The sequence below is a fragment of the Solea solea genome, chromosome 15 (assembly GCF_958295425.1).
Source record: "Solea solea chromosome 15, fSolSol10.1, whole genome shotgun sequence".
Classification (NCBI taxonomy): Eukaryota; Metazoa; Chordata; class Actinopteri; order Pleuronectiformes; family Soleidae; genus Solea; species Solea solea.
The window spans coordinates 21,404,402-21,430,331 of record NC_081148.1 but is presented as its reverse complement, the minus strand read 5'-3'; the positions used below and the strand labels follow the sequence as shown (position 1 = coordinate 21,430,331).

The 25,930-nt window shown below is 41.0% G+C and overlaps 1 protein-coding gene across 5 annotated transcripts in view; it reads left to right on the top strand.

Annotated features, from left to right (window-relative positions):
• Window positions 1–8,940: 8,940 nt before the first annotated feature.
• dachc (dachshund c) overlaps window positions 8,941–25,930 on the top strand; it is a 34,495-nt gene continuing 17,505 nt past the window's right edge. For 2 of the 5 annotated variants that reach the window (XM_058650713.1, XM_058650714.1), the window contains exons 1-3: window positions 8,941–9,876; window positions 18,824–18,978; window positions 23,940–24,050. In XM_058650713.1, coding sequence (XP_058506696.1) covers window positions 9,290–9,876; window positions 18,824–18,978; window positions 23,940–24,050 — 853 coding nt within the window. In that variant the 5' untranslated portion in view covers window positions 8,941–9,289. The remainder of the gene's footprint in view (window positions 9,877–18,823; window positions 18,979–23,939; window positions 24,051–25,930) is intronic. The other 3 variants (XM_058650715.1, XM_058650716.1, XM_058650717.1) reach the window with 3 other exon arrangements.

Below are 25,930 nucleotides of genomic sequence, written 5' to 3'. Positions count from 1 at the left end.
TCTTAACACAGTATTTCTCTGTTCCTCAATACCAGCATCGTGTCAGCCAAGTAAGAGAGGCATACAGATACGGTGCAGTGGCTCTCCTTGATAGCGCATAAGCCCAAACAACCTCTGGCCTCCATGGGGGGTGAGCTGCGTGAGATGTTGATGTGGGAGACCCATATTGAGAATCCTTTTTCTTTTACAAAGGAAAAGAGTTATGCACGGCTTGATTGGCTACTGTGGGTGTGAGATTCGGGACGCACCGCTCTCTGTTTGATGTGTTTGAAGGGTTTCTCCTGATCCAAAGCGGCTACTTTGATCTCTGTAAAACAAAATATTCCCAAATCCCATAGTCCTGACTGAGAGATTAGCGTCCACATATGCATAAACATCTAAGAGGTGCTCAACTAGGGCACTGGTCAGGTCACATGACTCTAAACTGTAGAGGCAAGCAGGTTCCTCGTCAGAACTTCTGAAGGTGTTTATGTTTGTACGTCTGATAATTATCCAGGCCAGCTGATAAATGAGGGCAGTCTCATTTAAAAAGTGAAAGATCTGATCTCTGTGTTGCAATTATGGTTCAGGTGTGTGGTGGATATAATAATTAGACTGGACTGATTAGAAGTTTTTTTTTATGTAAAGGATCTGTTGATGTTTGTACAAAACTAATTTAACACCCATATTATCTTATGAAAACAACGTCAATATGCTACAAAAATATTGACAACACAGGAACAGGAGAAATTAACTAAAAAGGGGAAAAACAACCACCTGACCAACCCTGGACAAAATTAACAATCAGGGGAGTAGGGCCTTTAAGGAGCTGTGTGGAAATGGGGGAAACATATATAGACGGATGTTTGCCTCCCATATAAATATAAATCAGGTCAGCTGCACGCGGACTCCAATCAAGGTGTAAAAACATCTCAACGAACAATCAAAAGAAAGTACCTGACCCAAATTTCAAGTGTCAGGGAGCGGTCTGAATACGTTGTTACTGAATTACATTTTGCCATTTGCAAATAAGTTGTCGGGCCTCACCCAAAAGTGTCACACGAGAAAAATTGTTCTGCTAAAATAACGATGCTGTCTGATGTTGAAGCTTCGCTATATCTGTTGTGGAAGGTCACAGCCTAAGCTTCCAGATTCTCCTCATCTGCATGCGAGTCAGACGGTGCCAGGTACGGTGAGTACAATTGATTGATTTATTGGTTTCAAACATATTAAGAAAGAAATTAATTAGCATTTTGAATCCTTTGGTCAACGCTCTCAACTAAAGTGTATCTTACAATATTTACATACAATATGTCAACACAATATTTACTTAGTACTGTATCTTTACAGTCATGTGCAAAAGTCTAGCTTTATTGTTTTTATGTCTTTGGTGTCACTTTGGTATAACTAATTATTTTTTTTATTTATTTACTTATTGTATTCAGGCCAACATTTGGGCTTTTTTCATGATTAAAACAATATTTCTGATTGTTTTATCTTCTTGAATGTGAATATTTTTAAGATATCATTAAAACTGAATCATTTTAGTTTGTGGACAAAACAAGACATTCGAGAACATCATCATTTCCAGGTTTGACAAACACTGATCAACGACATTTACACAGTACTTTATGTACCATACATACTGCATATACACAAATACACAGAGCATGTTTACATACATTCACTAAGTGACCCTGAATGCCCTTAATCATACCTCTTAAAAACAATGTTCCGCAATATGCTTTGTAAGGTGCAGTTACAGTGCACCCCTTGTTTCCTGAGTAACCCTCTCACACACAGAAGACCACACAATGTCAGTATAGGGATGATAAGTGAAGCAGTCTGAATGGTTTCCAAATGCAGTGAGAAGAAGATTAAACACTCCTTGAGAAGAGATCATACTCATTAAGCTCATTAAGTCTGCGTGACACGGGCAGAGACGGATTTATGAATATTTCTGTAACTGATTGAACCTGTCAACAAGCCTCACTAACTGCCCCTAAGTAAGAGGAGTTTTGTGACCTTGTTCCCGCTCCACTCCAACACAACCTTGATTAAATACGGGCCTCACTTTCATACTGTAAGATTATACTATTTAGTTCCCCAATTAAAGTCACAGCATAGGAAATTGGATCATAAACTCCTTACAGGATCGTTAACAATCATTACACGGGATAATGGCATGGCAATCAAAATATGTTTAAAAAAAAAAGAAGAAGAAAAAAAACTTCCAAAGTCTTTTGGTGACTTTGTTGTTTTTGGACGATTTCCAAGCAGATTAATGTGGAATTGATTGATTTACAGATGTAATTAGCTGTCTATGCATAGATGCATAATAATCGTATATCACCCTGCTTGTTTTAAGGCCATTAATTGGTTTCATTAACAAAAGCAGTTAATTGAATAACAATTAACAAAGTTGGGGATGGCATCGACACGGCGCGCAACGCAAACTCCCTTGTGTTTTCCCTTTGGTGATAATGAAACCACCTTTTTATCAGATTGGAATTTTGTGTGTTGGACTATGTAATGACTAATATGATATTGGGCTTATTAGTTTACTCGGGTGGCTCACCGAGGCGTTAAGCTGGTGCTGAACATGTTGTGTTTAACAGGTGAGCGCCATATGCCGCCTTAATCAGACATTGGAATCAGATTTGGTTGTGTAAATTGTCTTCTAATAAAAAGCAGGTAGTATAACAACTTGGGCTAATTCAATTTGAGGCGAGTTTGGGGCGCAGTGAGCAGCTGCTCATATTAGTCGAATTGTTTTAACATTCCCTCACTGTTTTCTTTTCCGTCTTTCCCCCTTTTTCAGTTTTGTTTTGTTGTTTTTTCAGAAGGTTCAACTCCCAACAGCCTGTTTGTGCCTTAACTTTTCTTGTAGGAGATAGAGACGGAGGGTGGACGAGCTGTCCACTCGCTTTAAAAGAAGACAATACCAGGCATATTGTAGTGACAGCTTGCATTGTGTGTGTGTGTGTGTGTGTGATCGAGAGACAGAGAATGAGTGTGCGTGTGTTAGAAAAACAAAAAAAGTGTGTTTGTGTGTCTGTGTGTGTGTGTGTGTTGCAGTGACAGCTTGTATTCCGTGTGATTAATGATGTGCTGTGTGACTTGATAAGTGCTTCGGAGGACCAACGCTTGTTTCAATTAGACCTTGTGAAGGTCGCGACGCCGTGCCGGCCTCTCATTATCATATCCATAATCAATCCACATTATCATAGGGGGAATGTGGAATGGATGTGTGATATCTTGGTCTCACACACACACACACACAGAGATGGAGATGAGCATGCACACACACACAAAGACGTCTAATCACATACCAAAACACAATGACAAACACTCTCACTCACACACAAGAGCACGCACACGCACACACACACACACACCCTTCACTCTAAGTTGATTTGAATCATAACAGTGGCTGTCGGAACGGATTGTCTGTTCAGATTAAGAGTGTGTTTGTGAGAATTAAGCGGCGTTGATGGTGGTGGCATTTGAGATCCCCTCTGCAGACACAAATGCCAAAACATCGTTCTCTGACCCCCCCCTTCCCTTCTCTATCTGTCTCCCTCTCACAAACATGCACACACACACTTACGCAGCAGGGACCCTGGGGCATTTTTAATAGAGGCGAAGTGATTCGTATGTTTTTACTCCTCTAATGAGAACAGATTGAGTGGTATTTACACTTCATCGGCTGATCTAACCACCTACACATTTCCCTCATGCTTGTGCCGCTCGCTGGCCAAAACAGACATGTGGAAATGGGGCCGCAGCTTGGCTGTCAAACAGGGACACAACATGAACATTATCTTTGTCTCTTTGGCTCACAGTGGCACTGTGTGGCAAGATAAATATGAGTAATTGTCAAAATAGCTGCAGCCAGATTTTGTATCTCTTTTTTTGTCTCAGATAGTTGTAAAGAGTAAGCTTCACTAGTGAATCCTTACATTTGTTTTATTTTTCTTGACATATCCATCCATTTTCTACCACTTGCTGTCTCATCTGACACCTATGGTCAGTTTAAAATGTCCTATTTACCTAATCCCTCATTCTCATTTTCATTGGAAGAACATATTTAAAATGATAACTGTGTGATATGTGTGCAGATCTGTGAGAAACAAAGACTTGAGTCTGTAGAATATGACGTGTAAAGATCAAGACAATAAATCATCCAATATGATATTTTGACACACATGTTGGCTTGAACCCTTAGAACACAGAGCATTTAAGCTGCTTTCTTTCCATTACTATGTTGACACGTATATATGGAGGCTATAAGAATGTGCAATATAGTGTGTTATGTCATTTTTTTCAGCACAACCTGTAGGCAATCTGATGAAAAAGATTTAAAAAAGTACCATTTTTTTAAACGGATTGAATTTGTGAAATTTGGCTTTTCACTTGGCGTGAACAAATATAAAAGAAAAAACGTCTATTTTGTGACTTCTGCACAATTATCACTACTCACTATTTTTTTAAGTGATAGAAAACGTATCATAACTTTGACATAAGAAGACGAAAAACACCTGAAGATGTGACCTATAAACACACACCCCAGGATGTCCATATAAGGAGTCATAATTCCTTAGCTCCACTCTGATCACATACCCGGATATAAACAGTAGAATAGTATTTCTGATTTTACCACCAGAGGAAGCTCGCGTACCACCATTGGTACACGTGCCACAGTTTGAGAGCCGTAGCTCTAAAATATATAGCGGGAAACGAATGCAAGTGGGCCAAGTGTGGGAAGGTAAATCTAAGAATAATAAGTGTACTGAAGCAATTAGAGGAATATATAAATTATTAATTAACTTGGCTTAATGTAGTGAAGGGAGAATCTTTTCCCCCCTGTGGAACAAGAAGTGGCCTAGGACCAGGACAATGAAAACTCCACTTATTGTTATTATTGTTGTGCTTGTATAATGTTGTCATGATGATGGGCAGGGTTGTTTTTTTCCCCCCCAACTCATCAAGGAGAGCCAGTACTTTTTCTCTCCATTCAAAACAAAAAATCAAGGAAGTTCCTCTTTAATATCACACAGTACAAGAACGGATTTTGTTCTTTCTGTCTTCCCCTTTGTATCACATGTTGTGTTTTTATAGTCCAGTCACTAGAGGGATATTACATTCAATATCAGCTCATTGTTTCATTTCAGGGGAGTTTAAGCACAATAGCGGCTGCATGAATTAAACCAATGACCTTCCTGTTGTGAGAAAAAGTCACTTCCCACCAGGGAGTCCTGAAACCTAACCTGCATGTGTTCCCTTCAACACTAAAATGAAAAAGAAATGAGGCTGCAATCACAAGTGATTCCTTTAGAGACTGACATGTTTACTCATCACGATTATGGCTCATAATTTATCATCATACGTGTCGACATTTGACGCCATGACCTTAAATTAAAGCCTCAAAAAGCTACGGCCTGGGAGGCTAAAACTGAACATTTCGCCCGGCTTTCCAAACAGTTTCAAAGGTGGCAAGTGTTCAATTTTAGTCACACGGGCCAAACGCTTTGTGACTAAAATTGAACATTTCACAGCTCAGGAACAGTTTAAGGTGGGAATTTACAACATGAATCAGCTCTGCGTAACACTGATGGCTTTATCAGTGTGTTTTCTGCAGAAAAAAGAGAGAGAGGGAGAGAGTCGTGACATTTCTCTTTGGCGAGGAAAAGGCCATACTCAGCAGGAGTTATCAAAGGCAAAAAGTAAAAAGTTCGAGTTATCTCTCTTTCTCCCTCCCTCTCCCTCTCTCTCTCTCTCTCTCTCTCTCTCTTCCCCTGGAGATACTCATGTTAAGCATAATTAAGCAGATTTGATTAGCATCAAGCCTGGCTTCCTCTCTTGACTTTTAATGAATGTAAATCTACCATCTACATCCTAAAGATTAATTTCTGCCAATTAAAAAACACAAGAGGGCTTATTGGAGAGAGGGGTGGGGTGGGGGTGTTGGGAGGAAAAGGGTGTCGGAGTCCTTTGAGTTGGAGTACAGTCAGAGTTTTATCCTCTTCCCCCTTGTCTTATGGCGAGATGGTCTCCGGAGATCTGTGTGTGTGTCTCTCTCTTTCTCCCTCACGACCAAGATCATTATCAGCACAATGTTCCGTGAAAGCCACTTTGAAAGGACTGCGAGCGCCATATGTAAATGATGGGTGTGCGCGCACGCGTGTGTGTGTGCAGACTGGATGAGGAAGCATTACAAGGGAACAGGTAAAGAGGTCAATTTGTCAAGCCAAGGTTACTGCACCCTCCTCCCGCCTTACAAGCTTTTCTACAGTCTCTCATCTCTCGGGAGCGTTTTCTGAACACCTTCAAATTCTTCAAATTCAGATTTTCTGCTGATTTGAGAAAGCGGGGGGAAAAAAATCCAGAGAACAAACGATGTCCAAATGGCCCACGTGCAGCAGAAAAAAAAGATGTACAACATGAATTACTTAAGGCCACGGTTCTCAAACTGGGGCACGGGTACCACCAGTGGTACGCCGGGCTTCCTCTGGTGGTACTTGGGAGGAAAAATCATAAATGCTGTTCTACTGTATATACCAGGGTATGTGATTGGAGTGGAGCTGAGGATTTTTGACCGCAGTGTTTAGAATAAAATAAAACAAATAACCAAAAAAATAATAATTATCTTATTGGGAATAAATCTGCTTCCGTGCTTACATTGAGCTTTAACGTTAAAAAAATATCATAAATAGGAGGTAACAAGAGTCTCTTTTACCGTTAGCTTTAATTATTGTGTTGTTAAACTTTCTTTAAATTGGATTGATATGGCAATTAACCTGTTGTTTGATTGTTCTTTAACAGAAGAAAACATCAGAATGTTCCGTACCAATAAGGTTTTTCCAACAAACTTTGTTCTCAAGATTTCTATGAAAAACAAAAACAATTTACGTAATTTTTCGGCTCATAAAGCTAATAAAACCTACACCTATTTAAGTGTACGATATCTCAAGAATATGTCTGCCGCCTTTTCCTCGCCATTCGCACCACTTCTTCCATTTGTAAACTAAAGTTTCTAAACTGGTCACTCTCCCTGCACCAAAGTCCATTGAGAAAACCAACGATTTTACATCGCAGCACACAGGCGTTGTTAATCCACAGCTGCCTCCACCAGTAAATTCAAATGTGTTATTTTATACCTCTGGAATCTGGCATCATTTGTCCGGGTTGACCTACGTGCCACAGACTTTAACAAACGAGGCAGCAGCACAACAGCAGCTCCTGTATCCCCGCGAGCTAAAATCGCTGGCTTTCTCTATGGACTTCAGTGCGGGTGATTGAGCGGTTAACAAACTTTAGTTTTCATGCAAAAAAAAAAAAAAGGCTGCCATCCAGTGAGACAAAGTGCTGAACATAATTCTTAATATCTCCCAGACTTAAGCAGGGGGTAGATTTTATTAGGTGAGCCTTTTATTAAGTGGCTAAAATCTGTTTTTCCTTCTGTTCCTGCTGGCAGCCATGTAAACAGTGAGACAGAGCGGGTGTCTGGGTTCCAGGCTGGTTCAAAGCCGATGTTGAGGTGTCAATACCTCATATAATCACACATTCAAAAAAGCAGCATTTGAAGCAGGGGTCTTAAACTCAAAGGACCAGGGGGCCACCGAGCATCAAGTCTGGTCATGAGGGCGCTAGTCAAGGGGGTGTGGGTGATATGGGTTGAAAATTCTATCACCATATTCTATTACGATATCGCAATAACAATATTTGTGCTGATATTTCACGGAATTTCAAAATAAAAGTCTATTTTGATATGGAACAACAAAGATATTGTTCACAATAAACTGCTGTATATTATTATGGTGATACATGTTATAGTTAAAGGAAAAATCCAGTGTTACAGACGTTCTAGGTCTATTTTCGGATAATAAAAAGTTCATATTTTGTGTTGGTATGACCATGTCAATCGGATGAGTTTTGAGAAATTTCGTATTTTGCAATTTCGACCGAAAGTGCTACAAACGGCAGTGTCCATAACTCTGCAATTGTACAGACAGATTCTAAAGAAGGATGTTTATGAAGCAGAACGTTGTTGTTCTGTGGCGTCAAAGTGCGAAACACAAAATATGAACTCATTATTATCTGAAAATAGAGCTAGAATGTCTGTAACTCCGGATTTTTCCTTTAACATGCTCCCTGAGTGAGTGCGAAAGTTAATGCATATGTGACCTTTGACCCATTTTCACTGATACATTATGTGTTTACATATTTGATTTTGTCAGCACTTTCATTTGTAAAGGTTTGCCTTTAATTGAAAACAATGCATGTGAGATTCTGCACAAGAAAGAAGTAAAAAAGTAAATTGTACTTAAGTAAAAATGTTAATCAAAATAGTGGTACTTTTTCAATGTATTTACACCTGTACTTACATGTGGTCAGGTGCCATCTGATGACAGAAACCACATTTAAATTCCAGGTGTAATGGGGGCTATAAAATCGACTGGAGGGCCACATGTGGCCCGCAGGCCGCAAGTTTGACACCCCTAATGATTTAAAGTTTCTTGCATAAATCACATTGATTTTTCTGATTTTGAATCTGATAGATGTATCAAAGTCTCTGTGATCCATGAATGATCACAGAGCTCAGAGGAAAAGACAGTAAAGAGATCAAAGATTATACACACACACACACACACACACATATATATATATATATACATATATATATATATATATATATATATACATATATATATATATATACATATATATATATATATATATATATATATACATATATAGGGTGTGAGTGCACAACTATTAGTGTCATGTTTGTGTTAACTAAAGATTACTGTGAAGGTTTAAAATGCAGTAAAGGAGATGATTAAGGCCACGGATGCTCTAAGTCCCACTACAAGTGTTCATATTATAAAAAGTGTGTTTTAGTTAGGCGTTCATAAACAGGCTTATCCTAAGTTTATGTGGGCTAATCTTTTCCTCTGACTCCCTCTCTCTCTCTCTCTCTCTCTCTCTGTCTGTGAAAGTGTCTCTCACTCTCTAAGAACAAGCCCAGGCTCCTCCTCTTTATGATAATGTGACAGTAGCATCTCCTCCAGCTCGGAGACAATCCTCCTCTCATTCTGAATCAACTATGTGATGATCTGTTTTCCCACGCACGGATCTTGACTCCTTCTCTTCTTCTTCTTCTTCTTCTTTTATCATCCCCCTCTCCTCTTTGGCATAATCCATGCGCACTTCCCTCTCGCTCCGCAGCCGATTGACTGTATTTCTTTACTAGTTTTACGTTAAAGTTTACTTTTTTTCCTTGTCAGAAAAGTGTAAATTGTCGGACATGACTACTATGGCAACTGCGGCTGCTCAGACTCTGCTCCCGGCCGCTTCGCTCGCGCACCACGCGGCGCCGAGTTCCGTGTCTCCGGCCAACACCTCCCCGCCACCTGCGGCCACCTCCGCCGCCTCGTCCCCGGCTCCTCCGGTGGCTCACCCGGCGCTGCTGCACCAGTTCCGCGCGGAACTCTTACTCCCGAACGGCGCGCCGTTAAAGAGCGGAGGAGCCCCCTTGTTGTCCGGCAGTGCCAAGCCCGTGTACGCCACGCCGTCGCCCGTGGAGAGCACGCCGCAGAACAACGAGTGTAAGCTGGTGGAGGTGAAAGGTGCCAAGCTGGCCTCGTTCACGGTGAGAGACACGGAGCTCATCTGCCTGCCGCAAGCGTTCGACGTGTTCCTCAAGCACCTGGTCGGGGGGCTCCACACCGTCTACACCAAGCTCAAACGGCTGGACATTACGCCGGTGGTGTGCAACGTAGAGCAGGTGCGGGTGCTGCGGGGGCTCGGTGCCATCCAGCCCGGGGTGAACCGGTGCAAACTCATCTCCAGACAGGACTTCGAGACGCTCTACAGCGACTGTACCAACGCAAGGTGAGGCGGGGGGAAGCCGGGTCAACACGGTGACCTGGGGGTCAGCCATTTTAAGTTTTAATGTGTATTAGAGGGAAAGTGACAGGTTTACGTGTCATTAGGGCGAGGCAATGATTCAGTAATGTTTGAACTTAGTTTAACAAGTTATTGTTGTTTTAAGTCCCAAAAGAAGTTTAAAACCACATATAACTTTAACTCAGAAGCAAAAACTAAATCAATAATTAGCTGACCATTTATCGCGATAATTATCGTTTTGAAACTTTAGCCTTACGTGTAATAATTCAATTTTAGGATTTTCTTTATAAGTTGGGCTATAATTCAATAATATTATATATGTTGCAATATATAGCTTTTAGGGCTGGAGCAACTATTTTAGTGTTTTTGTTTTTTTAAATAAAGTGATATATGCTTCTTAAATGTGCTATATGTGATTATCTGAAGCAATAGTTTCATTGCTCCTTTATGACTGCAAAGTGAACATCATTCGTTTGAAAACATGTGCAATTAACAACTAATCCATGATGAAAATAATCAATAGATGTACTGCTCAATACACTTTGACTTATGAAGCGCATACGTGATCATTTTTAATGTTTTTTTTGCCTCAGATTTGTTTAACATTTCTGTTCAATGAGTGTTTATACTTTTCAAGTCCGTTAAAGAAGTTTAAAACCACAATAACTCATCTTTTACACAAGTATAAACATGTGTATTTATCCTAATGATTACAGATATGAACTCATTTGAAAAATGATGATAATGATTATAATAATGACATTATTGGTCGTGTTGTGCAGACCTGTCTCACACCTCACCTTCTCTTATCTGCTGGTCCTGTCCTGCCCCTGGTTATTGTCATGTTTACTGACATGTGGTTTTAGATGATACTATGAATGCATCATATTTCTGCAGCGTTTCAGGACTTGGATAACGTTCCCAACATGGATAGTTACTGCGTTTTTAAACTTCTTTATGGACAGAACATTTCACACATCTGAGGCAAAATTCACATCCTGATCATGTGTTTACATCTCAAACTGTGTTTGCACAATGCATAAACATTCTATTAATGTATGTTCTATCTTTATTATGTTAAATTATATCACTTGGCGCTGATATTCCACTTGGCTTTGACCTTACACTGATACCTGCGTGAGATCCATCTAAGGCAAAGGGGGTGGTGATGACTTCCAGAGGCCACATGTCAACCATAAAGGGATATTCTATCACTTATTTCCTCTGATTAAGTATGATTTGTTTTTGATTGTGCTGCAGGTTGTAAACTATTTGAAGGTGACTGATTGTAGGCCCTTTTATTCACCACGTTACCGCTGCTGGGCCTGTTTCCTAATTACTGCTTTAACGGGCGATGAAAGTTGGGATGATGATGGTGTTGATGATAATGAATTTTAGTAATCCTAATTAAAAGAAAACTCTTAAAGTTTGTCATGTTATCGCAGGCTGTGATCTCTCTCGCTCTCTCTCTCTCTCTCTTTGACATGCACACACATGTACACACTCTCTCGCTCTCTCTCTCTCGCTCTACACACACACACACACACACACTTGTACACATTGAATCTGACACTGTCATTCTGAGAAATTGATTCTTCACAGAAATTAATTAATTTTCATTTGGCCCCAAGCGGCAGCTTAAATCAGGACAAGCTCACTCACTCACTCACTGATCCCTTTGCTCTCTCCCTCTTCCTTCACTCTTCCTCCCTCTCTCTTTCTCCCTCCGTCTCTCTCTCCTTCCTTAATAACTCGCTGTCTTATCATATCAACACTCTTTAGCCCTGAGCATCAGAACAGAGAAGATGATTAAATGAATTCTCGGTGTTTATGATGCGATTATGTAAATGAGCTGTTTTGCAGAACTCCAATGGTGACCAGCTACACGGGTCATCAATCCAATACGCCACAGAGATGTTTGGATAAAGGGGCTAAATTGGATGGGATTTGTGGTTTCCTGGTGCCCCCAGTCTGCTCCTGTGCAGACCACATGCTCATAACAGCATGGATTTGAATCCAGAGGAGTGCGGATTATCCCGAGTTTGGGGAATTCATATTGTTTGATAGTTAATCCGCCCTCCTCGGAGCATGAATGATCCAATTTACACCTGCCATTATATGCAGATTGGGGATGCATCAAGATGTGACACGACTTGCACTGACAAACTGAATCGGGAATGCTGAAACTATTTTTAACCTGTCTTTAATGATTCTTGGGTGGAGGTCAAATCATCCAGGTCTGTTTTTTTATTTTTTTTTATGTAGCTCTGTTTGTTTTAATCTCTAAGCTTAGTGCTTTGATATTAACACCAGGTGTTAGTTTTTGAGACAAGCTTTGACTTGGTGAGCAAAAACCACGAACACCCTGGAACAAACTATTGCAGGAATCAGCTCCCAGCTCCATGAGCTGGGATTAACACCTGCGTATGTAAGTATTTGAGGCCCTGCAACCAAGACAAAATTCAGACACGTCTTCCGGCTGCTTTGGGATTTCCTCCATGTCAGGTGCTAATGCTGGCAACGTTGTTCTGTGACTTTGAAAACACATAGCCTCCAACATCTCTAATTATCCACAGACAACACTCAAACGGCTTTTAGTTAATGAGATGTGGAAACATCACTCGGGCGAAACCTTCAAAAGACTTGCGTGATTCTCTGTCTGTGGGCTTCACGTGTGCTGTGGCTGCCATTAGTATCATCCCCTTACATCATAGGCAAATCTGATGTGGATGCAACACAGAGTTTAAAAAAATAAAAGAAATAAAAAAAGTGGGACACAGGTTGGTTTATTAAAACAGGAAAGAAGGCTGATTAAACCTAAAAGTTCTCAGAACATCTCCACAAATATGATGTTCTGTCTGTGTGTGTGACCGTGTCGGCGCTCATTTGTTTTCCTTTGGTTACTGATTAAGACAGACATCACTTATTATTTTCCAGTCCAGTCCAGTGCAGTCAGACAAGCTGGCGGAGAATTAACAGCCATGTCGGATTGTTTCACACGACTAACGGAACTCTTTTACATGGATCCCCGCTGTTTATTCTCTCGGCTGTTTGTTCGTTCAGTGGGGTTTTTCTTTTAAAGATTAAAATTAAACACTCTGAAGCAGAGGTTGTGAAAATGCCCTCTGTTATCATTGTTTTTCTCTTCTCCTCTTTGTCTCACTCTTTCACCCCTGCTGTGTGTGCGCGAGTAAACACACACGCACACATGGCTGTGCCTCCATGACTTCACAGGACATTACATGGATTTTATGGCTAAGGACTTATGCCATACCTTTTATTTATTTATTTATTTATTTATTTATTTTCACCCTAACCTTTACCGTGATGCCAATTTCACCTTACTCTAACCTTTAAACATGCTTTTACCTAAGGCATTTCAATAGTTTGTGTTGTATAAACTTCTTTTTTTCACACCTAAGACAGAAAATCACCAATCGTGTGACTGTGTAAACACATTTAGGTCCCCACAACATAAGCAAGAGCTGGACCACACACACACCCTGACCACTGACTCATCAAGCCATGAAGAAGGGCCGACTTCACCCTCAGTCAAAGCTTAGTTATAATTCATGCATAGGTGACACAAAACACACACTCTTTCTGCTCTGTCTGTCACCTCCACACACACACACACACACACGTAAACTCTCACTAACACACACACACAAACTCACACGGTCACGCCTGTGTGTTTGCTGGCTTTGCTGCTAAATGACATTAGTTCCACAGAGAGAACATGGTGTGTAGGAGGCAACCTGATCCTCCGTCCTTTTCTCTCTCGCTCACAAAGGAACAGTTTCATTCTCAGTTAGAAAAACACATCAAACAGCTAGACCAGGTCAAACAGTATGTGTGTGTGTGTGTGTATAATATACACCCTATTTCACATAGTATATGAAATGCATGCTTGGTGTGGAAACTCAACACACAAATGCCCCTCCCTTCACATTAGGTAAAAACTGTGTAATATGGGGAGACGAGAGTCCTTGTAACAAAGCATGTGGTCATAAAAAACATAATTTGAGTGCATAAACATCTGAGACTTGAAAAGTGGCAGCTGCGATGCATCTAAATTATATGAAAATCATATTGATAATGATATTTCTTGTTTGCTTTTTGGTACCTGGCTCGAAAATAGTTATATGCATTTGTTTCCTTTAGTTCACTGTTTGTGGCTTTTAAAAGCATTAAAAAATGATATTAAAAATGAACAACATCCATGTTCAGGTGGAGAACATTTTAACAGACTCATACACAGTAAATAACAGCTTTCATGAATTGAGTGGAAGTAGACGAAGTGAAACCTCTGCACCTCGGCACATGCAGGGATTGACATCGATGAAAGATAAAAGGGTAAATGTATGGCTTAAATATCTATTAAGCAGGTGAAGAACAAACATCAGGCACAACAAAAGAAATGTAGCTCAATCACACAATGATTGATAAAGGAGATCCTGTGGAGTGCAACAAAAGCCCACTTTTTGTGTTTCTCTGTGGCAAATCTTGGCCTCGCAAGTTGGCAGCGGCAAGCTGCTGTTTGTTGTGTGTGTGTGTGTGTGTGTACTTGTATTTGTTACCTCCTCAGGGTCATTTCTGGCATAAACACTGGCCTTGTCAGGACCAATAGTCCCAATTTCTTGGGAACTGGTTAAGTTTGGGTTTAAGATTGGAGTTGTGGTTACGGTTCAGGTTCGGGATGAGGCTTTCTTTACGTTGTCCAAGTGATGGGAAGTCGATGCAGTGTTTGTAAAAAAGAATAGCTGTGTGTGTGCATGAGAAGATGGGCTCCTCAAAGCTGTGTATCCACTGCCACACTATAACTCACTGTCAAAGTGAGCAGCCATAAGATGAAGGGGAGGAGGGCTGTGTGTGTGTGTGTGTGTGTGAGTTATTGTATGGGTATCTTTGTGAGGACCAATAAACTTATATACCTAAGGAAGTGAGGACATTTTGGAAAAGTGAGGACATCTTGGCTGGTCCTCACATTCGGACACACCTAATAAAGACTTTTTCAGGGTTAAGACCGGTTTGAATTAGGTAAGGGTAAAAGTTTGGGTTAGGTACTTAGTTGTGATGGTTAAGGGTAGGGTAAGGGGCTAGAGAATATATTATGTCTATGAATGTCCTCACTATGAATGCTATACAAACATATGTGTGTGTACTGTATTTATATTGTTGTGAGGTCCAAAAAAGTACTAACTTATCTTTGTGCCCCACAACTTTAAAGGGCTTTTTCAGGGTTAAGACCTAGTTTGTAGGGTTAGGTTAAGGGTAGGGTAAGGGTCTAGGGAATTTGTTATGTCCTCACTAAGATATAAAATCAATTTTATGTGTGTGTGCATGTGTGTGCTGTGGGGTGGGGTTTTCAGGTCAACTTTAACCTCCTCACTCTTTTGATGTTTTATAGAGAAGAGCATGATGAGGTAGAGAGGGCCTCCATGTCTCCTACTATGACAGGTCTAAATGGAGTACACACACACACACACACACACAGGTTTGACATCGTCTTGACCCTGGAATGTGGGAGAGGAATGTAAGGCGGTATCAGTTTAGGAGATCAGATTCTTGCCATGATCAAACGGCTGTGAATGTGTGTGTGTGTGTGTGTGAGACAGTGTTTGTATTGTCCCGCCTGCCTCTGTCATGACATCATCACACAGTCTCTTCTAATAACAACGGCACAGGAAAAAGCTTCTTCTTCAGCCCTCGATTTGTGAACGAGATCACACCATCAATCTTTCTCTGCCTCCCCTAACCAGCAGCATAAGATTTCCTGCATACAGCGGCGGCGGCGACGATATGATTTATCAAACCGGACCGTGACGGTGAATACAAACCCGCGTGATAGACACAGATTGAAAGGATGGGAGCCGTAAACCGCCGCTAATATATTCCAAACAAAATCTTGTTTGAGCTAGTTCTCCTTTTTTCCCCCCCCTCTCTTCCTCTCCTACAAAGAGTCACATAAACACACACACAGCTGCTACCTATCAGCACCTCAGTTCCTCCAAAGCCAGTAGCTGTTCCAGTGTTTTGACTGTAACACTTCCTCCTCTTTCATTACTTTTCTCTTTCCCCCTCCAGTGTGTGTGTGTGTGTGTGTGTGTGTGTGTGTTTACATGGAACAGAGAGAGAGAGAGAGAGATCTGTCATCTTTGTTGCGTTTTGTCTCTGTTCCACCTGTGCTAAGCTCCAGCTGCCATGTTTGCCGTTTCATGTTTCAGGTAACATGCATGTGAAGTTAGCAGGGCAGAACTCACTGTACCCTGTATGTGTGTGTGTGTGTGTGTGTGTGTGTGCGTGTGCGTGTGTGTGTGTGTGTGTGTGGGCAGTGCGTTGGCATGAGGGAGGACGTCTGGGTGAGATTTTAATTAAAGTTTGAGACAAAGAGGTCATAAGCCATACACCCCCTCCTCGCTTCTACACACACACACACACACACATACACACATACACACAATGCACTGTTTTCTCTCTCACCCCCCCTCCTCTCTCTCATTCCATCCCCTCAGCTTGATGACTTTTCCATGAAAGGCTTTTTCATTAATCCTACCTCAGGGAACCGGTGCTCTCCAACCTCACACACACACAAACACACACACGCACACACGTAACGCACAGACACACATAGACCTCCCTCTACGGGTCACTTTGATGTATCAACGCACTTGCAGACTAAACACAAAATTAGGTTCCAGTTTTTTATGCCTGCCCCCCCCCCCCCCCCTACCAAAATGCAACATACACAAAGGCGCACACAAAACACACACCCATCAACACACAGGCCATTAATTAGTGTATATAAATAAACAGTAGTAAGGGAAAGGGAAGCGGCTGCAGTAAAAAGCCAACCACAGACTTTGGTCTCTGTGTATTTTATTTCCCCCTACTGGTGTTTGCCTGTGTGTGTGTGTGTGTGTGTGTGTGTGTGTGTGTGTGTGTGTGTGTGTGTGTGTGTGTTCATTTGATATGTTTCAACATCAGTTACACTGGAAATGTGTTGCGTTACCTTTCAAACTTGAGACCTAAAAATACACTTCCTGCTTTTGTTAAAACGCAGTATGCTGCTCGCTCTCTCTCTCTCTCTATATATATATATATATATATATATATATATATATATATATATACACACACATGTATATATATCTTTATATACACATATGTATATATATCTATATCTATATATATATATGCAGCACCAAAAATAAATAAATAAAAATATGTGATGTGAAGGCACCCTGGTTCTTTAAATGAACAGCACACACACTCCTATACATACATGACTTTATCCCTCTTACCTGAGTGTGTCTTTCTCACTGTCTATGTGGCAGGGAGTGAGCAGGTGTACGCGGGTGTGTGGGAGAGAGAGTGTGTGTGTGTGTGTGTGTGTGTGATATCTGATGTCAGCTGTCACATCCCAGTCGGTCTGGGCCCATAATAAGAGACAATAATAACAACTCATTAAAACCGAGGGCAGGAACTGTGGAGCTCATCGGCTCATCAAATTAACCTTTGAACACTTCATACGCACACATGCCAGAAACACACACACACACACACACACTCACACTCACATACAGGTGTGCACTCTCATGCACACACACACACACACACACACACATACGCCAAGCTACCTGTTTTTCTCCCACAGTTTGTGACTACACACAATCTTCCTCTCCGTCTTTTTTGTCTCCCTCCATCTCCCTCTACCCCCCCCCCCCCCTCAGCCAGTGGGTGTGTCAACAGGGGATTGGTCCTTTCTGTTGGGTAATTGATGAATTATATGCAATATGCAAATGAGGCGCCATTAATCTCCTGACTGACAGCTTCGTTTATGGGGCCTTAATGACGGCTGGATTAGATTCTAATTAAAATCTGCTCAAAGACACCCCACGCTAGGAAGCTGCTGCTAGTGCTGCTATCGTCTATCCCCCCTTCTTTCTTTCTTTCTTTCTTTCTTTCTTTCTTTCTTTCTTTCTTTCCTTCTTTTATTTTTTCTTCTCTTTCCCACCTTTTCTCAGACTCTCCCTCTATACATTTCCTCTCACTTTACACCTCCTCATCTTTCCCCTGCATCTCCCTTTCCATGCGCATTGTCCCTTCCCTTTCTTTCGCTCCCTGTCACACCTTCTTCCGTCTTCTGTCTTTTTTCTTCTCTCCCCCCTTTCTTTCACTCACTCCCGTCTTTTAATATCACACACACACACACGCATGCTCACACAGACTCATGTTACCAAATGTGAGGCCGCATGGCATGAAAGGAGATGAGCCGCGCTGCTTGTCATTAAACCTGATGTGGCCCGTGTCATTTCCCCCGTCAGAACATTCACACCGTTTAGTCAGAGCCAAAGTGATATTTGACAGTTTGTTTCACACACACACACACACACACACTCACACTCACAATCCTCCTCCCAGGATTGATTGAGCATGCCTGGCTCAATCAAACCATGTGAATGTGCTCGCAGTCACAGCCTCTCTGTTGAGAAGTTGTGACATGGCGGGAAAAAAAACGGATGGGGGGGGGGGATGAACGACCCCACGAGGACAGGCTGGAGAGGGAGGGAGGTAGGCGAGCAAACAACATTTAATAAGCAAACAAATGAATGAGTAAGCTGAACAGTAATGAGGTGTTTTATTGATGCCATAGGGAAACTCCGTTTCTGCTTGCTCGTATCCACGGGGAGAGCAGATTTGCAGTGCAGCAGCCTTCCTGGAAGCGCCCAGGTTTCTGTGTTGTGCTTGTTGATATTTCAGCAGGATCAGAGAGTTTTTAACAGAGTGAGCGACCAGTTTTCTCCAACACGGGGGCCACCCATCGTAGTCTCAGCGTGAAGAAAAAAAAAAAGTGACTGAGGCCGAGGGAGCGGAGTATTAAACTGCCTTAATGACTAACGTAGGCCTGTTTGTGTTTTTCTGCCTGCAGCTCGAGGCCTGGACGACCGCCCAAGAGGCTGCAAAGTGTGACAGAGGGCGGGAGCCACCACATGCTGTCCCACGGTGGGCTGATGCACGCTGGGATCATACCTCCTGCAGGTGACCACCCAGGTCTCACCATATACAGTACATATGTATACCCATGTGCGTACGTGTGCTCGAAAAACAGCATCACACAGATGACACATCACAAGTATATTGTAGTCAATTGAAATGTTGTGTTTGAGTTTTATTGATTTTTTTTCTCCTTGTTTTTGTTTGATTCCACTGCTGAACTCAATCTTTATTACATTTTTATTCAGCGTTCTTTCAGATTACAAGGATCCGAAATCCACTCTTTTTTTAGGGCTTGAGAGATTTGGGTAAAAGTTCTCATTGGACTGGAACGATTAATTGATTAATAAAATAATCGGTTTGAGTGTTTTAATAAAAAGTTTTCTGATTTTTCAGCTTCTTAAATGTGAATATTTTCTGGTTTCTTTGCCCCAGATAACAAAGAAACCATTAAAACTCATTCAAACAGTTTAGATTTGTGGACAAAACAAGACATTTGGGAACATCATCATTTCCAGCCTACTCAATAATTGAGAAAATAATCTACAGTATCATATTTTTCTTAGACATATTTCAAGAACAACTTGATTTTTGCGACTTGAATTTTAAAGACAACTTCAAACAAAACTACTATCTAATGGACGATTTAATTGCAGATTTAATTGTGTTTTGGTAATTGAGTTGTTTCAAACAGCAAAAGTATGATTTTTTGACCTTTGTATTTAATCTAAGATGGTTTGATCCACAATCATCACAGAGCCACTAGTTAGCTGTCATTCCGTTTATGAAAGGTACTGTGAGTAGGATTTAGAGACATCTATTGGTGAAGTAGTGTATTACAGCTGAATATCTGTCACTTCACGTCGCCCTTCCATTCCAAGCATGTATTGGAAACTCGAAAGGTGTTAGGTATCATTATTGTTGCCTCCCATTTCTGGGTGTCTAAATATTACACACTGTACCTTTAATAGCCGATACTTGGTATCTGTGTTTGTCTGGTACTGGTCCATGTCACTGAATCGGATAAAGGAAGGGGGAAAAAGTAAATTCTGATATGAGCCATAAAACCTAAATATGAAGTAAGACCTTCGTTTAAGCACAGGCTGTAAAAAGCAAGTGTCATTTCATTTGTGGGGGTGAAAACTTAGAAAAGAAGCAGCAGGTATTGCTTAACTGAGCTTTTTATTTCTTCCTCTTTGGGAGTCATTGATTTTGAAATGGCTGCTTTTGACAAGGTGGCGAATACATGAGTACAACTAAGTTATTCACAGTTTAATAGTTTTAAAAAAGGATTATAAAAGACAGACAGAATTGGACCAATATGGATAGCAGTAGGTTGGGATTTTGTTGATCAGCAACAGACATAAGAAAAAAAAAGGGTTTATTGAGTCACCTGTATTTATTTTTTTTATGGATTTATGGGAACACAGATGTTCTCAATCACACACGTCACAAGTGCCCGGTGAAACACTTGTTTTCCTTTTAAGGATCAAAGAGTCGGCACACTTGTGTTCTCTTCACCCTCATCATCAATGACGACGATGATGATGATGATGACACTCAGAGCCGCGGCCGAGACTTACGATTATTAATAGCATAAAGTTGTCATGAAGAGGACAAGGAAATAATGAAGTAGATCATTTGCTAGCGTTGTGGGAACTTTACATGGGAAGAAACTTCCCATGTTTCTCAAGATTTGAGGTTTGGGAACTTTAGATTAGGTTAAGATAAGTCCTCCTATTAAAGATATATATATACTTAAAGATAAGTACAATATATGAAGATTAACACAATAGAATGTACATTATAGACCGTTTCCAGAATATATACTGGATGTGCTTGATATTTCCAGTATAAACAAAGATTGAACATGGGATATTATATATGTATGTTCCACTTAGGTACTGTATATGACTGTTTCTTTAAGTTATCCTAAATTTCACATGATTCCCATGAATCTAATTTGGAATACTTCCAAAATTCCCAAACAAAAGTTCCCATGGAAAGTTTCTGGAAAAGGTACCAAGAGTTGTACACCCCCTTTGGAGTATACAACCTAAACTAAACTGAATATTTATCAGTAAAATGATAAAATTCTACATATTTGTGATGTGATATTTGTGTAATTGAAACCTGTGTTGTTGGATAAATGATCTACAAAATGTGATAATGTCTCAAAGACACTGTCATTTGTTTAGTTAGTTTTTTTTTTTTTTGTCAGGACGTGTGAATAATTTGTCTTTCCCGGGATATTATACAGGTTGGGGGGGGGGGGGGGTGTTAACTTTACTCGCATACCAACAACACGGTGATACATTTTTGCCCATAATCAGGCAACCTGTGTGTTGATTAATAAAATTAGCATAGATAGTGCTGACACATGAGGAAACAGCCCATCATTCTCTTGACTTTGTAAGAACACAAAGTCCTCTGTTGAGTTGTTTTGCCAACAACGTCGTGAAACGTCCAGATCCTCACAGTTAAATTGTCATATAACCTAAAAGTATCAGCAGCTATGAATATACGTTTTATTAATACAGAACAAAAGTTTCGTAGTGTCTTAATTTGTAGATCAAAGTAGGGCTGATTTGATGATTTCTTCATGATATGGAGCAAAGAAACCAGAAAATATTCACATTTAAGAAGCTGATTAATCGCTCAAACTGATGAATCGATTAGGAAAACGGTCGATTTGTTTAGTAATACTAATAATCGTTGTAGCTCTAGAACAATCGCAGTGAGAACGTTCACCAAAGTCTTTCAAGCAAGCCATAAAAAAGAGTGGATGGTAATCTGAAAGCTCAAAAAACTTGTTTTAATTCTTTTAAAGAACACTTATAATTGTCATTAATTTAGTCATCGATTAATAATCCAGATCAAAGACTGTAATGCTGCTTGTTGTTGTCACAAAAAGATGTGGATTTGAGCGACAACTGTGGCTTGTTTGTGTGTGTGTGTGTGTGTGTGTGTGTGTGTGTGCAGCACGGAGAAAAGTAATTGTTGGCACCTCACCACTCTCAAAGTTGCCCTTGGCTTTGTGCTCTTCACTGCAACCTGATCTTTTCATTCTCCGCCTCAAAAGAAGCCATTTTCTATTAGCCTCCACTTCCTCTCACTGTTCAAAAGGTGTTTGAGTGTGTGTGTGTCTGTGTGTGTGTGTGTGTGTGAGCGTTTCAAGAGCATCTTTCTCAGTGGGAAAAGAGTCTTTTTCCACCAAAGGAGAGGGCACGGCGGCAATGTCAGCCCTACTGATTAGAACTGGCCACATGAGAGGGGAGAAAGAGACAGAGAGAGGGAGGACATTTGAGCGTAAAAGGCAGGGGAAAAAATCTTTGATGTGATCCTCCTTAGTCTCTCTTTCCCTCGCCCTTGTGCACTCACACACACACACACACACGCAACACGGTGGCTTATGTCCCGCTGTGATGCTGACATTTGAAAAGGTAAAGTAAGGAGAGGCGATGGGAGGAGTGCAGGGAGGTGGGGGGGGGGGGCGAGCAGCAGGAAAGAGGAGAAGAGAAGATGAGAAGAAAAGGAACAATTTGTTTTGGTTGTCGTCGTCGATAGGACGGACAAAAACCGGGACAAACCAGAACCAGAATCGTCGTGCACTCAACTACTGTGTCGTGTGAAAAAGAGAGGGGAAAGAACACTCAGCAGTTCACTTTGTTACAAAATGTTTCCAAGTGCAGGAAATGAAGACTTATGGTCTGTTTGCGTTTCCTCGTCTGTGTTTGTGCAGTAGCTTCTTAGTAATATGCTCCGTGTTTGTCTGTATTAAGACATATTTAATTTTCTGTGGCATGAGATTGGGGTTTTTGGAGGTTGCTGTGTGGGTCAGACTACCTCCGGAGGTTCAGGACACAAATTAAAACCAGGGGCTGTGCTCTGCTGCTACTTTTTGTCGCTCTCCATTTCATATCATCCAAAAGTGCACAACCCCTATTAAAAAGTATCTGCACTTCTTTTTTTTCTTATTCTTCCAAGTGGGTGTCTGTGGATCCTTAAAAAGTGTTGACAGCATCTTTTTTTTTTTTTTTTAGCTTTTTCGCATAATTGAGATGGAAAGGCGTAGAACTCTGGTGTCATTTAGCCGTCTTTGTTATGAGAGCAGAGTAGGAGCTTGAGCACGGGGACAGGAATCACAAGTTAAAGTTAAATTAATCGAGTACTTTTACGTTTGGTCCGCAAAATGTTGATCAAACCTGTAAATGATGATGTTCTCGAATGTTTTGAATCGAAAATGATTCAGTTTTAGTGATTTCGTTGTTATACGGAGCAAAGAAACCAGCAAATATTCACATTTAAGAAGCTGAAATACAAAAAAATAAACACTGATTAATTAATTATCAAAATAGTTGAAGAGTAATTTAGTAATCAATTAATAATCCATGCAGCCCTAATGCACACACTTGTCAGGGTTTTATTTATTCTACTCTGTCTTATAGGTTTCTTTTTTTCTTTGCTATCTGAATCCAAACCGTCTTAAAAAGTCCTGTGATATTTATGATATGCAATCGATTAATAATCCATTATTGGAATCGTCGTTGCAGCCCTATCTATCTCCCAGATTATCAATTGCTCCGCTTCCAACAACCGTCCCCAAGAAACTTGATGCACATTTCATAAACGAAAACGTCTTAATTTTGATCAAAATGGCCTTGAAAAGAGGAAAAGTTAAAAGTCCTTAAATTGCCCCCTAAACCTGCACATACCCTGCTCTAATTTGTACAGATAAAGGAGCACTTTGTATCTAAAAGTATCGTCCTGTGTGCTGTGCTGTGGGATGTGTTGTCTCTGTGTGGGAGAGATGAATGTCTTGGCTTGTTCCTATCACTGCTGATTCCCTGGCAGGCTAAATGGCCAGTGCAGCGGTGCAGTCAGAATGAATGGCCGGCCTCTGTCTTCCCATGACAACCTCCTGCCTACCCACTGCTCTAATCCTCCACCAGGGCCATTGATCTGGCTCTTATTGATCCCCCCCCCCCCCTCCCCCATTCTCCCTTTTACTTTTTTCTTTTTCTTTATATCTGTCTCTTTCTCTTTCTCAGATCTGTCTGCGCTGGCCAAGAAGATCAAGCTGGAAGCGATGGCCAGTTACCACAGTAACCAGCAACATGGCGGGCCAAACGGGGAGAACGGTGACCACAACCATGGACTGGGTGAGTCTCGTGTGTTTGCCTGCACACATAATATGTCACATAATTAAAGTATGGCCATATAACCTGCTCGGGTGTTTTCCGTACACATCTGAGCAGCTGTGTGTGTGTTTGTGCGTGCGGCTGATTAAAAACCAGGATGTGACGTCATCTCTCCTGCGTCTACGTTTCCTCTAAGAGGAGAAATTTGAAAATGTTCTAGGTCAGGGGTCAGCAATTGGTGGCCCGTGGGCCAAAACTGGCCCGCCAGCATCTGAATCTGATGATTTAACAAATCTGATCTTAAATGATCTCGTTCAGAGCTTTTATTTTGAAAAAATGTGAACTTATTCAAATAGATTCTGTTGCTAGAATTGACAGTTAACCTAAAGTGTATGTTTGATTTGAAATATACAAATAAAAACACTGTGTTTGGAGAGTAAATGTAGGTAAAATAACTACTTGCATGTGTTAGGCTGGGTGTTTTGTTTGTTTGAAGACGTTTGAAGGCACTTTTGCCGGATGAAGATGAAGGCCCCAATATTCAATTGCTTACAACAAAATGTCCCTCGACCACATTTACTTGCTAATACCTGATTTAGGTCTAAAAATCTATATATTTATCACCTTTTTAAAGAAAAAAAAAAATGTTTCTTTGCATACAGTGAGATTCAGGACAGCCCCCCCCCCCCCCCCCAAAAAAAAATCCAAAGTTAGTCATCAGCTCTGTGGCCTCAAACTGCTGCCAGCAAATCATTACTACATATTAGTCACCACATCAAAAAGACTTCAATCGGAAACAGGCCGGTTACTCATGCGCACCACGGCCGTCTGTCTCTTACATCGAGTAGTTATTAGACGCATCTTTCCAGGAAAAGAGTTGAGTAAGCAGCGTGTTCCGGGTTTAGAGCTAACCTTTTTATTTTACCACATGTTCAGCTTAATAATCACACTGTAATAGAACATGATAGACAAACTTTCTATACCGAGTACAACCTGAGAAAATATTAAGCTCTCGAAGTAACACCCTTATCGCCAACGTTGAAACACAGTGGTGTCAGTCGGTCGAGCAAAGTCAGCTACAGAGATTTATTCCCATTAAAATCTTCATCACATATACTTCACACACTGGTGTAGTGCGATTAGATTAAGATGGAGAGTTAATTTATAAGGTTAATTACTGTGACCATTTTCTACTTCACTGACCATCATTTGTGCTGCATCTGTTATCACAAGGTGGCAGCAGCGACAGCAAACATTTAGTGAGTGTGTTTGCAGCGGTGATGAAATTTACGAGGTTACTTGAATGCATCTCGTTACCGGTCCCATTAGCCCAACACACTCAGGTCGTTTTCACACCTAATCGTCCGCTAGAGTTTCGTTTGTGCTGGAACCAAAAATAGTGGTTCTTCCTCCTCACGAACCATGACATCATCAGTGGGCGTGTCATAAACTGGGTTGTGAAGACGAGTGACAAGAAGCGTAAATATGGAGATTTTGCCTGTGTTGTTTTTCGTAACTTCCTCCCACGTTGGTTCCTCTTAAACTGGTGTGAATGCGAGCTAGTTTGCCAGAAAGCACCAAGGTTCTGAGGCTCCACAACGGCACCAGAACCAGAACCATGTCTGTCTGAAAGCACTAACAGTGAACTCTACCTTCCTTTCACTAGCTCTCATGCGCTTGCGTTTAGAATATTCAACAAAAATGCCATCAAATATTCAGCACACAGCATTTTTTCCCCCCCTAGAAATCATCATCAAATCAGGTCTTTTGTTGTTGATTGAGAGAATCGCAGCCACAGAAATCACGTATTGTGCATTGAAGTGTTCGGCCCTAATGTAATTTTTAGCCGTGTGTGATTGCACTGACCCGTGGCGTCACAGTGGAGGAGGGCCGGCCCGCCG